Source organism: Ochotona princeps, chromosome 17 (genome assembly GCF_030435755.1).
Source record: "Ochotona princeps isolate mOchPri1 chromosome 17, mOchPri1.hap1, whole genome shotgun sequence".
In the NCBI taxonomy this organism is placed as follows: domain Eukaryota; kingdom Metazoa; phylum Chordata; class Mammalia; order Lagomorpha; family Ochotonidae; genus Ochotona; species Ochotona princeps.
This window is the reverse complement of record NC_080848.1, coordinates 11,732,040-11,745,626: the sequence shown is the minus strand read 5'-3', so window position 1 is coordinate 11,745,626 and position 13,587 is coordinate 11,732,040. Positions and strand designations below refer to the sequence as shown.

Here is a 13,587-nt window from a genome sequence, read left to right as displayed (position 1 = left end):
GGTGGCCGGACGGAGCGACTGCGGGACTAAGGGACTTGGCGGGTGGACGGGCCGAGCGGCGCCGCTGAGGCCGGGCTGGGCTGAGCCCGGGAGCGCCGGGGATGTAGCGGGCCACCCTGCCCATGCCACAGTCCCCGGTCGCGGGCGGAGCCGGAGCCGGAGCCTGGGCAGGCGGCGGGGGCCCCGAGCGCAGCCCGCGCCCCCCGCGCGGAGCCAGGCCCGCTGCCGTCCCCGCCGCCCGGGCCCCCGGCATGCAGCTCCGGCTGCGGAGGTGACACTCTGGGATCTGAAGCCGCCGCCGTCACCACCATGGGTGAGTGTCGCCACCGCCCCGGCCTGTGCCCGCGCTGCCTCGCGATGCCCCGCCCCGGGCCGAGGGGGAGGAGGACCCCGGGCCGCCGCCTGACAGGCATGGACAGCCCGCCGGGCCCGGGAGCTGCGCGCCGCCGGCCCACTCGGCAGCCCTCCTTCCGGGCCGCGTCCCGGGGAAGCGGCGGCGGGCCCCGGCAGCCCCCCCTGCTCGGCGGGGCCGCCCGCTCCGGGGCCCCGCGAGCCCGCGCGCGAGCCCGAGGGCGGGGGAGCGGGAGCGCGGCGTGGGGCCCGGGCTGGAGGCTGCTGCAGGCCCAGCTGCCGCTGTGTCTTTCCCCTGATTTGCTTTTTTTTCCTGCCTGTGTCATTTCCTTCCCTTTGCTCACACTGGCCGGCCTGTGAGAGTTCCCGGGGCTTGCTCCGGAGCCGCGCGGGGGCAGGGCGTGGGGTGCACGCCGGGCTGCGAGCTGCACGCCCCGAGCCCGGGACTCGCGGTGGTCGGGGCGCTGCCCGCTGCAGTTCACATCCTACTTTTGGGGGGAGGAGGTCGAGGGGCGGGCAGCAGTCCGGCAGCAGTGTCTTACAGCTATTATCTTCATCTTGCGGTATCCCTGAAATTATGTAACAGCGAAAGAAACATTCGCTGCACAGAAGAATCTCTACGAAATCACTTCCTTTTTGTCAGTATTTACAATTTCTGCCTTGAAGATGTAATCTAAGAAAAGCTTTTAATGCCTTGCACACGCTGTGTCGGAACTTCATCACAGATGACTGTTGGACTAGATTTAGAAGCAAAAGATCTTTGAAAAACCACAACCAACTTTGCGTCTGTCCCACTGTTGACCTCAATAGCAAGTTTTGCAAAGTGATTTGTCCTGTCCTAGATAATGAAAGGGGAAATGTCAGCGTTCACAAAGCCCCAAGGTGCTTCAGCTAGTATTTGTCGTGCCCTGTGGCAAGGTCAAGTTATCTTGGATGGCAGTCAAGTGGATGTGCCCCGTCAGGTCCGCCACAGGTGCTTTTGTGACCCAGCTGCACACCTTGGCAGTGGATGAGTTGCCTTGTTGCGTTTCCGGCCGTCCTTGACAGGTTATGGGAAGGACTTGTGTGCAGGGGTCACTTCTAGACTTCTGCAGAAGTCCTAGGGAACTTGGCATAAAGGGAACCCAGAAAGGCCTGATGTCTAATGATCCAATTTAGCACACTGCACGTTTACTGTCAATAGGACACAGAATTCTTGTTCTCTTTTCCAGGATTCAGTTTACCTTATGCTACAGAATTTGAGCCATCCTGTTTGAAATGATTTAGGAACCTGTGTTGCCACGGTCTTGCTAGTGAGTCTTCCATTTGGTCCTGTGCTGGCAGCCTTCATTCCCAAAGGGGGGTGGCATGAAAGACTTGAAGGGGGTCATTTCTCTAACTATAAGACCAGGGGATCCAGGATATGTTATATTGGCTACATCTTATCATTTAACATGGGAATAGAGGTGAGCCTGTCGTTTTAGGACATTCTTCAGAAAGTTGAAGTGTGTGAGTATATGGAGAGACAGTGAGGGGAGTAAGCAAAGAAATATATAGCAGGGTGACCACCAGAAGAAAAGGACCAGAAATCTGTATTTTTCCTTGATCCCTGTTGTTCAGTTTACATGAAGAAGCAGATAGGGAGATGGGGAAATTAACTTGCGTGATGGCTGCACTGTGTTAGGAAATCTAGCTTAAGAATCCCTGCCTGGGGCCTGGCCTGGTAGCTTAGTGGCTAAGTACTTGCCTTGCATGCGCCAGGTTCATATGGGCACCGGTTCCTGTCCTGGCTCCCTCACTTCTCCTCCAGCTCCCTGCTTGTGGCCTGGGAAAGCCCTGGAGGACGGCCTGAAGCTTTGTGACCCTGCACCCGCATGGGAGACTAGGAACAAGTTCCTGGCTTTTGGCTTCTAATCAACTCAGCTCTGGCTGTTGTGGCCACCTGGGGAGTGAACCAGTGGGTGGAAGACCTTTCTCTTTCTCTCTATAAAGCTGACTTTCCAATAAAAATGAATAAATCTTAAAATAATAATAATAATAATAAGAATCCCTTCCTGGACTTGCTTCAGCACTTCCCTCATATACCATCCTCTTCCTCTATTACAGATGATCTTGACACAGGATCAGAGCAGGTTCTGAATTCTCTCAGATACTTGGCTGTTTGATATGTGTGGGACTCAGTGAGGGTACAAGGATAAACATGCATACATTCGTGTGTGCACACAGCACACATCTCTGAGATACTAGTGAAATACTAGTTTCCAGTTTGGTGATGCAAATAATAAAAATTTAGATTCCCAAAGTCAGTTGTTTTGCTATAGCTGCTGCCCTTCTGAATAAACTCAGAGAAATGTAGATCTCCTAATATTTTGGCCATACTAGTTAAACTCCAGCCCAGTGAGAGAAGGACTAAAACTCCCAGCACTCCCTCCTCTCAGGTTCTTTGATTAGTAGTCATGTTGCCTGAGCTGTTCCAAGCCCAAGACTCAAAGCCTCTTGGACAGCTTGGTCTGTTAATAAAAGCAGGTCAGATTTTTTTGTTTTGTTTTGTTTTAAATTAGCTGTTAGCCCCAGTGAATTTTTTTTTCAAGATTTTTAAAATTTTTATTGGAAAGGCAGATACATAGAGAGGAGGAGAGACAGAGAGGAAGATCTTTCGTCCGATGGTTCACTCCCCAAGAGGCTGCAATGGCTGGAGCTGAGCCAATCCGAAGCCAGGAGCCAGGAGCTCTTCCTTCAGGTCTCCCACACGGGTGCAGGGTCCCAAAACTTTGGGCCGTTCTCGACTGCTTTCCCAGGTCACAAGCAGGGAGCTGGATGGGAAGCAGGGCTGTCAGGATTAGAACCAGTGACCATATGGGATCCTGGTGTGTGCAAGGCGAGGACTTCATCCACTATGCTATTGTGCCAGGCCCCCCAGTGAATTTCTAATAGAAATGACACTTACCCTTCATAAACAATAGCAAATATTCATTTTTGGCTTTAATACCATGCGACTGTTTTCAAAACGAGAGTTGACTGGTTATTTTCTCTTGGTTGCACTAGAATTCTTTCTCAGTTTTGGTAACTATAGTGGCAAATGATGTTACTAATACCTGAAACTAGTTTGCTAGTGGGTTTTTTTTTTTTTTTTTTTTTTTTTGATAACTGCCCCTTGAAACTTAGCTGGATATATTACTAAAAAAAAATAATTTGTAACAACTTGGGAATATTATAGGAAACTGTAGCAAAGCGAGGACAGGATAAAGGAGGGCCTGGTTCTGATTTGGTAGCTTGGCTTGAGGTCACAATCATTATAATTTACCCTTTAGGGTTTCAAGGTGTTGGGAGCTCCCTGTTAGACTCTCAGTCATTGTGGCCAGAATTCCACCACCTGAATAGACTCCAAATACTTAGCAATTGCTTCGATTGAAACTGGGATTCCAATTTAATAAATTAGCATGGCATGATTATATTTCTGATGTTTTTTTTAAATTTAGTTTAATTTAGTTTTATTGGAAAGGCAGATTTACAAAGGGAAAGAGAGGTAGAAAGATCTTCTGTCTGCTGGTTCATTCCCCAGGTGGCCACAATGGCCAAAGCTGAGCCGATCCAAAGCCAGGAGGCAGGAGATTTTTCCAGGTCTCCCACATGAGCAAGAAGGTCCCAAGGTTTTGGGCCATGCTTTACTGCTTTTTCTGGTCCATAAGCAAGAAACTGGATGGGAAGTGGAGCAGCTGGGACATGAACTGATAGGTGATTCCAGCACATGGAAGGCAAGGATTTAGCCACTGAGCCATTGTGCCGGGCCCATATTTCTGATATTTTTTGAAAATAAGAGTTGGATGTTTAAGAAACTAAATTTTAGACATATTTCCAACTGAGCATTACTTAGCGAAATATATAGAGAGAAAGAAGTTGTTTTCTTGCTTTTACATAAGCTGTCCATTTATTCTTTGTTTGTTTCCTATGATTCATATGCAATATAAAGCAGTATGCCCACATTCTCCTGACAGGTGAATAACCAGAATCATAGAAGCAAGTAAGTACGACAAAGAATACTGTGTCAAAAGTAGGGGAAAGTACACAGGAGGGGCAGTTCATTTCCATAGATTCAGGGTTGGCAAATCCAGTCCCATAGCCTCAAATCCTTTAGTTAATTTCATCAAACCAAAATATGTTGATTCTTATGAGGAAGCTGTGGGTTACTGTGTAAATATGTATTTTTAAATTTGGAACCATCAATTAACACTAGATGCCTATAATATATATCCGTGAAACAGAAAAGTAAACCCTAAAATTTTACTTGGAGCTATAGAAAAGGTTTCACTGTGTTCTTTTTTTTTTTTTTTTCTTCTTCTTCTTTTTTTAAAGATTTTATTATTATTGGAAAGCCGGATATACAGAGAGAAGGAGAGACAGAGAGGAAGATCTTCCATCCGATGTTTCACTCCCCAAGTGAGCCACAACGGGCCGGTGCGCGCCGATCCGATGCCGGGAACCAGGAACCTCTTCCGGGTCTCCCACACGGGTGCAGGGTCCCAAAGCTTTGGGCCGTCCTCGACTGCTTTCCCAGGCCACAAGCAGGGAGCTGGATGGGAAGTGGACCAGCCGGGATTAGAACTGGCACCCATATGGGATCCCGGGGCTTTCAAGGCGAGGACTTTAGCCGCTAGGCTACGCCACCGGGCCCTCACTGTGTTCTTGAAAGAGAAGTTTCTTGTGATGTGACATCCAGGCTGTGTTACATATATTTTTTGTAAGCTGACATTTGCTAGGATGTGGACAGGGAAGACGCAGTGAAAGCATGTGAAAAGCTGAGCCTGGTGCTGCAGCCTAGTGGCTAAAGTCCTCACCCTGCATGTGCCAGCATCCCATATGGGTGCCGGTTCGAGTCCTGGCTACCCCACTTCCCATCTAGGTCCCTGTTTGTGGCCTGGGAGAGTAGTGAAGGACGGCCCAAAGCCTTGTGACCCTCTACCACGTGGGAGTCCCAGATGAAGCTCTAGGCTCTTGGCTTTGGGTTGGCTCAGCTTTGGCCGCAGCAGGAAGTGAACCAGCAGAGGGAGGATCTTTCTGAATCTGCCTTTCCAATAAAAATAAATAAATCTTTTCCAAAAATGAAAGCATGTGAAAAGTCATGAAAAGAGAGTAAAATCTGACACAGGAATGATCTGAAGCAAGGCTGTCCTTTGTGAGCAGGTATCTGGGAGGGCCTGGTAGACCCTTGCAAGATGAAAAAGCATCATTAATTCAGTGGAAATGAAGGTTAAAATATGACTCCTGGGATTTGCATCTGTAGCACGGAGAGAATGCGTGGCGTGCTAAAGACATCTTGCAAGATGACGCTGTTTACTAGAGGTCGAGGATCTTGGGGCGATTTTTCTGGGTTTTTTATCAAGGAACTTCTAAAGGTTAAGTGCCTTGAGACCCTGCTGTTAGGCTGTGGACGGTGACTTCCTGCTGGAGCTGCAGCTTCCATGCCGTAGGGAGAGTACAGTCACTGGCACATGACTGGTCCCTGTGTGCCTAAGAGCCTCCCCTTTCTAAGCTAAACTCTAATTCTTGATTCTTGGCCCCTCTTTTCTAAGAATATTCCTACTCTTCCTACATGATTATTCTTTTTGAGATTTACTTATTTATTAATTTGAAAAAGCAATAGATTTTTCTTTTTAAAAATCCTGTTTTATATTCATTGGAAAGAAAGATTTACAAAGAGGCGGGAAAGAGCTTCCATCTCCTGCGTCACTCCTCAAATGGCCACAATGGCCACAGCTGGGCCGATCCGAAGCCAGGAGCCAAGAGCCTCTTCTGGATTTCCCACGTGGGTGCAGGGTCCCAAGGCTTTGAGCCATCCTCTTTCCCAAGCCATAAACAGGGAACTGGATGGGAACCAGAGCAGCTGGAACATGAACTGGTACCCTTATGGGCACTTGGAGGTGGAGGATTAGCCAGTTGAGCCATCTTGCCAGTCCCAAGAGATTTTCTACTGCTGATTCACTCCCCAAAAGGCTGCAACAGCCCAGGTTTTGTCAGGCTGAAGCCAAGAGCCAGGAACTCCCATCTGGGTATACCACTAGAGTAGCAAAGGCCCAAGTACTTGGGCCACTTTGTACTGCCTTCCCAGGCACATAAGTAGGAAGCTAAATCAGAACAGCCAGAGCTTAGGGCAACCCGCTGCGCGGGATGCCACCATGGCACACTGTGGCTTAGCCCGATGGCACTGATTCTGAACTTAATGTGTAGAATTAACGTCCTCTTTGTGCTTATTCCTGTTAGCTTTTCTAAGTGTCAGACCACCCGCATCCTTAGGTAATCTTTTCAAGGTTATACCAAACCAGCTGCCACCCCTGCCTCAGACTTGTTCATGTCAAATATTCAGGAAACTGTTGGTTTTAACTGTCACTTTGTTTCCAGCTTAATTCCCTTTAAAATTTGTGGCTGCCTCTGCCATTCCACTGGCCCTGCCTGGCTGTGCTCTGCCTGCCTCTTTGTCTTGGCTTCTGTAATGTCACTCTTCTTTTTCTCAATCCTCTTAACAGCTTCTTTCCCTGCTACTTTCTTCCTGCTGTTTGATTAGGCTCACTCACTGGCGATGAGACCCTGACCAACCATTCTCCTCTAGCCCATTTCCTCCTCACTTTATTTCTGTAATTTTTCCAAGTTGGCTACAACAGCTTGTTTTTCTGAAAGAATCTTCAGTATTTTAACAAGTCACCTGTATAACTTCTTGTTATTCACATTTTGAAAACTGTGTTTTTGGGGTTTGAGTTGTGGCATGGTTGGTTAAGCTGCTGCTTACGATGCTGTCATCCTGTATCAGAGTGCTGTTAGAGTCCTGGCTGGTCCACTTCTGATTCAACTTCTTGCTAATGCAGCTGGAAAAGCAGTAGGAAATGTCTCGAGTACTTGGGGCCCCTTGTGGAAAATGAGTTCTTGGTTCCTGACTGTGACCTGGCCCAGTCTGTAATGGTCTTTGGGGGATGAACCAGCGGGTGGAAGATTTCTCTATGTGGCTCAGCTTTTCAAATAAAACAATTAAAAATATTTTATACATTTGTGGTTATTATTTTTATATGACAGGCAGATTTTACAGAGAGAGAATATCTTCCATCTGCTGATTGACTACCCAAATAGCCGCAACGGCCAGAGCTGAGTTGATCTGAATCTGGAATTCAGGAACTTGTGAGTCTCCCATAGGGGTGCAGATATCTCCTGTTGCCCTGCACGCCCTGAGAAGGGAGCTGGAAGGGAAGTGGAGCAGCTGGGACAGGCACTGGGGTGTCACAGGTGGAAGATTGGCATCCTGTGCCACTGTACCAGCCTTGTTGTTTATCCTTTTACTCCAGAGCTTAAACACCTTGAAGCATCTTTTAAAACTTTCTAATGTATAATATGTGAGAAGTATTCATAAGTGGTTAATCATTAGTAAAAATTCATGCATAAAATTAAGTACTAGAGTATGTTAGTGCCTTCAATCTTTTTTCATTAATGTTTTCCTTCAGTGATAATAATAGCCAGTATTTTTTAGCATTACTGTGTATTAGGTATCTTAAGAAATATTTTTTTTTAGATTTATTTTGAGTTACAGACACACACACAATGGTTCACTCCCCAAAAAGCTGCAGCAGCAGTAAGGCCAAAGTCATGTGCTAGGAGCTTCATCCAGGTCTTCCATGTGTGTGGCAGGGTCCCAGGCACTTGGTCCATCTTCCACTGCTCTTCCCAGGCCCTTGGGGAGCTGGAATGGAAGTGTAACAGTGGAACACAAGCCAGCAGCCATATGGAATATAGGTTTTACAGGCAGCAGCTTTACCCAGAACACCACAACACTGGCTCCCATGAGAAATAATTTCTTAGTTTTATTTTCAACTCATAGCAGCTCTGTGAAAAAATACATTTGTTACTTTCATTTTACAGATGAGGAGATTGAGATTTAAAAGAATAAGTGGGCCTGGCACAGTAGCCTGGTTGCTAACGTCCTTACCTTGCATGCGCTAGGGTCCCATATGGGTGCTGGGTCCTGTCTGGGCTGCTCCACTTCCCTTCCAGCCCCCTGCTTGTGGCCTGGAAAAGCAGTAGAGGATGTCCCAAAAACTTGGGATCCAGAACCTATGTGAGAGACCTGGAAGAAGCTCCTTGCTCCTGGCCTCAGATCAGCTTGGCTCCAGCCATTGTGGCCACTGGAGGAGTGAACGAACAGGTGGAAGATCTTTGTCTCTGTCTCTGTAAATCTGACTTTCCAATTAAAAAAAAAAGAAGAGAGAGAGTGTGTGTGTGTGTGTGTGTGTGTCTGTGTGTTTTAAGATTGGTTTATTTTATTTGAAAGGCAGATTTTCAGAGAGGTCTTACATCTGCTAGTTCACTCCCCGAGTGACCATAACGGCCAGAGCCAAGCTGATCTGAAGCCACAAGCCAGGAGCTTCTTCCAGGCATCCCATGCAGGTGCAGGACCTTAGGATTTGGGCCATCTGTCACTGCTTTCATGGTCTATAAGCAGAGAGCTGGATGGGAAGTATAACAGCTGGGACAGGAATCAGTGCCCACACGCTGCTAGTGCTACTATGTGGAGGATTTGCTTTCTGCAGCACTGCACTGTGCTGCCTGGGAATAAGTAATTTGCCCAAGGCTTCCTTAATGACTCCAAAGTTTATATATATATTTTAATTTTACTTCTTTAATGATGATTACATGATTGATTAGGGTGGGAAGGTTCAAGGTTTAGGGAAAGTTGGGTGAATTCATTGCTTCCAAATTTGCTATTTCTTCTTCTTGTTTCTGGGGTGGGGGGAAAGGGGAAAACCACTCACGACTTTCCACACAACCCGGCACCCAGGGATGAGGAACCGCCACCTCATATCAACCCAGAGTCTCAATGTGTACTTATTCCGAGGGTTCTGTCCAAGTGGCCTGGATGGTTCTGAAATGCTGCTGACTTCACCCATCCGAGGATGATGTCACCCTCCCAACGTCCTTTGGTTCCATTCTCTGAGATTTTTTGCTGTCATCATTTGGGGTAGTTGTCCAGTTAGTTCTGTTCTTCTGCTACAGCACCAAATGTGCTGCCCTATTCTCCTTTTACAACATAGGGCCTGTGTCCACTGCTCCACCTTTTTCATTCAAAGTTTATATTCTTGAATAATATACTCTAAGAAGTTGCACTTTGTTTTTAAAGTTGTATTTGTTTTTCTTTTTCTTTTTTTGTTTGTTCTGTTTTTTGTTTTTTATTGGATAGGCAGACTACAGAGAGAGGAGAGACAGGAAGATCTTCCATCAGCTGTTTCATTAATTTAAATAGCCACAACAGCTGAAGTTGGGCTGATCTGAAGCCAGAAGCCTCTTCCAGGTCTCCCATGTGGGCACAGGGTTCCAAGGACTTGGGAGCAAATAAGAAACAAAGGGAAAGAACTTCGGTCCCTTGATTCACTCCCCAAGTGGCTGAAATGGCCAGAGCTGAGGCAATTTGAAGCCAGGAGCCAGGAGCTTCTTCCAAGTCTCCTTCATGGGTTCAGGGTCCCAAGACTTTGGGCCATCCTCCTCTGTTTTCCCAGGTTACAAGCAGGGAGCTGGATGGGAAGTGAAGCAGCCGGGACATGAACCAGTGCCCATTCGGGAATCCTGGTGCTTGCATTGTGAGCATTTAGCCATGAGCCATTGTGCCAGGCCCTGTTTTTATCCTTTCTAAGGCATGCCATACTGTAGCAGTAATGATAATTCAGTTTTAATCCAGAAAGGAATGCCTAAAAGAAGCACTTAGGGCCCAATACGATGACCTAGTGTTTCTCAGACACATTAGGCCCTAATGCTTTCATTTTTTAAATTCTTGGTTGTAAAGGTAAAAAACAAGATGCCAAACAGGTTCCCTCTAAGAAACTTATATGGGGCCTGGCATGTTAGCATAATGGTTGAAGTCCTTGCCTTGCAGGTGAAACAGATGAACAGATGGAAACCTCCTTCTAGGCATTTTGCTCTTCCTTTTCTATATCACAGGGCGTGCAGGGCACCAAGGAGAAGGGGAGGAGTAATTAGAGTGATTGTACTTCTTATATTTCCTGCTTTTCGTTCCTTTCTATTGGGTAGTAGAATATACCAAGGAATGGCAGTAAAAGACAAAAGGCAGGTCCCTTCTGTGGGTAAATCTCTAAGTGGTGTCCCAGGTCTGCAAGTGCTCAGTTGTCGCCAAAGCAGGTGTAACAACCCGCCCCTTCCCTGTGTTCCTTCCAGATCAGCAGTTGTGTGTATTTTCAACCTCTGAATGCTACTTGAAAGGGCAAAGATCTCTAAGAAAATTTTGCACCCATAAACTGGAAATTGCTGTGTAGTGGATCCCTGGGTCTGGTGTGCCCGTTTGCTTTAGTCCTTCGCCCACTCCTGCCCCCTGGCTGATGTGAGAGACAGGATGGTCAGAGAAATGGAAGCAGGCCCCCCTGTGGTACACTTCACTGCCCCTCTTGGCAAGGCCACTTAACCATCTGTCTGGGCCTGGTTGGCTGATGCTCATAAGTGACCCCCAGATATGGCGATGTGCTGCAGCGGTTGGACTCTTGTGATCCACTGCATCAACCTAACACAGTACCTGGCATTGGATTGGTCCTGAGGCCCACTTCCCTGAGCCTGTGGGAAACTTCTGGGTCTTGCTGCTGTCTCCCTTCTGTGTAGGCAGTGGGCACCTGAAGTGCTCTGGCTTCTCCCACAGCACGTGTGAAGTGTGTAGGAACAGGATTGAACAAACTTGAGTGAGCCCAGGAGTTGGAGCAAGCACAAGGTGCTTCTAAAGCATGTGCGCAGAACTTCTAATTTCGTTGTATTTGGAGGTCTGTAAATGACGTTTTCCAAGTCATCTCTACTCCCTCTCCTATCCTCCTTACTCCCAAATCAGAAACTCAAGCTACTCTAGCTTCTGGGGTTTGGCCAGTTGTCTTTAGTGCATGAGAACTCTCATCTACAGTGCTAGTTCTTTTTTTTTTTTCTTCAAGATTTATTTATTTTTATTGCAAAGTCAGATATACAGAGAGGAGGAGAGACAGAGAGGAAGATCTTCCGTCCGATGATTCACTCCCCAAGTGAGCCGCAACAGCCGGTGCTGCGCTGGACTTCCTCCAGGTCCCCACACGGGTGCAGGGTCCCAAGGCTTTGGGCCGTTCTTGACTGTTCCCAGGCCCCAAGCAGGGAGCTGGATGGGAAGTGGAGCTGCCGGGATTAGAACCGGTGCCCATATGGGATCCCAGCACATTCAAGGTGAGGACTTTAGCCGCTAGGCCACACTGCTGGGCCCTACAGTGCTATTTCAAGAAAAGGTGATTAAAAGTAATGCCAGTAATGTAGATACAATGCATTACTTGGTCAGTTAAGGAAGAAAAACACTGGAACTGCCTTTTGACTTTCCTAGGGGAAGCAGAAAGCCTATGAACTTGTAAAGAGAGTTGATGTGAGGAGGCATTCCAAGGCTAGTTATGTAAAGCAACTTCTGGTCAAAGTTACACCTGAGATTTTTGTTTGATATCTTTTAAAGTGTTCTTTCCTACACATCAAGTGTTAAGAATAAGTCTTGCACTGTCTGTCCTGTAATCAGCTCTATGAATTCGGGTGGTTTTTTTTTTTTTTTTTTTTTTTCAGTCAGTATCGTACTGTACTGTGCTGTGTTGTGTTCTTTTTACTCCAGCTTTTCACCTATTTTTCCTGGTTGAGTTTCTCTGGCACTGGACAAATTGCTCTATTCGAGTGCCTCCCTTACTTGCAATGAGCCAGTGAATATTACTGCCAGAAATCTTAGTGGAAGACTGTTAAAAATTCATTAAAATTCAAGTTGCCATAGCCTGACCTCAATTATGTACTTTTGGGAGGCATGGTTTGCATGTTGTTATTATTACAGAGTCTCGTTTTACCTGGGGAGAACTCCCCGAGTATCAGATGTGTAATTTGTGGAAATGTGCTGCTGGTCTGTATTTAAGTATCTTATCCCATGTGCTCTCTTTCATCATTGCAGATGAACAGGAGGCATTGAACTCGATCATGAAGGACCTGGTGGCCCTCCAGATGAGCCGACGTCCCCGGGTGTCTGGCTATGAGACTGTGAAGAACAAGGACACAGGTCACCCCCATCGGCAGGTGGGTGCACTTCTGGAGAGCTTAACCACCAGGCTTGAGTGCTGTGGCCCATTCCTTTCACGGTCTGTTAAATGATAAAACTTACTTCTCTGGATTAACTCCATGATCTTGAGTTTCCAAAGCTTTGTGTGTGCTATTTACTCTGTGGAGAGTAATTCCTTCACTTATTATGTAGGCAGTATTCATATAATGTTTTTCCTTTTTGATTATTTGGCTAATATTCAGCTTCATGATATTTAACTCAAGACAGTTTTTAGCTTCCTTACAGTAAATTCTCAGGAAAAATTAATTTTGGTGTTAGCTTATGTAAAATAATTAGGAAGGGAAATTTATTAAAATATTGCCTAATATGTTCTGAAGGCAATAGTGAGTCCTTTTGTTGTTGTTGTTTACAATCATTTCCACTCTTTGACTCACTTAGTTGAGAGAGCCTGTTTCATTGAGAGCCCTGTTGTTCTTTAAGAAAACATTTCCTTTTCATTTTCGTTCACATTTAAACTTTGAACTTGTAACCTCTAACGTCATTTGCCTCTGTTTCTTGAGTACTTGGACCTGCTGAGAGGAGTGAATGGTAGGGTAGGGGGGTTGGAGGTGGCAGTTTCCATAGCTGGTGGGTAGCCATTGCAATCTCAGATGGCTGGGTTAGGCATATTTAATGAAAATTCGTGGATGATGTTCTCCCTTGTGGTAGTCTTTGTTACCCGCTAACTTCCCTCTACATTTGTACGCTGCCTACCGAATCTTCAGAAGTGCCCTTGCTGCCTAGAGAAAGTATGGGCCTTAGACATTTTTCTGTCCTAGATCTGCTAGAGTATTTCCTGCTTTTAAAAGCAGACAAGGGGATGAGTTTTTGTTTTATATTACAACAGATTTTTGGAGAGCTGCTTTTGCTGCTGTGATTATTTTTGTAGAACTGAGGGAATAACGTGAGGACCCACTCTTGTAGCGTTTTCATGCAGTCTGTTTAATCGTGTGGGTTCTTCCTTGCTGTAACTCATGTATATTCAAAGCCACTTTTGGAAGGAACATTTTACCAGAAATGAGTCCCCTCCCCCACGCTTGAGCCTAATGACCTCACTTTCCTTCCTGTCTTCCTATGTGGAGTGTGCTTGCTAATGTTGCTCCAGTTAGACTTTTCTCCAAACTGGACTGTTACCATGAATGTCAGTT

General features: G+C 46.5%; 1 protein-coding gene across 6 annotated transcripts in view; it reads left to right on the top strand.

Annotated features, from left to right (window-relative positions):
• Positions 1 to 13,587, top strand: part of MAP3K3 (mitogen-activated protein kinase kinase kinase 3) — a 70,592-nt gene continuing 57,005 nt past the window's right edge. For 4 of the 6 annotated variants that reach the window (XM_058675327.1, XM_058675325.1, XM_058675324.1 and 1 more), the window contains exons 1-2: positions 7 to 319; positions 12,296 to 12,417. In XM_058675327.1, coding sequence (XP_058531310.1) covers positions 310 to 319; positions 12,296 to 12,417 — 132 coding nt within the window. In that variant the 5' untranslated portion in view covers positions 7 to 309. Of the gene's footprint in view, positions 320 to 12,295; positions 12,418 to 13,587 lie in introns of all 6 variants that reach the window. The other 2 variants (XM_058675326.1, XM_058675323.1) reach the window with 2 other exon arrangements.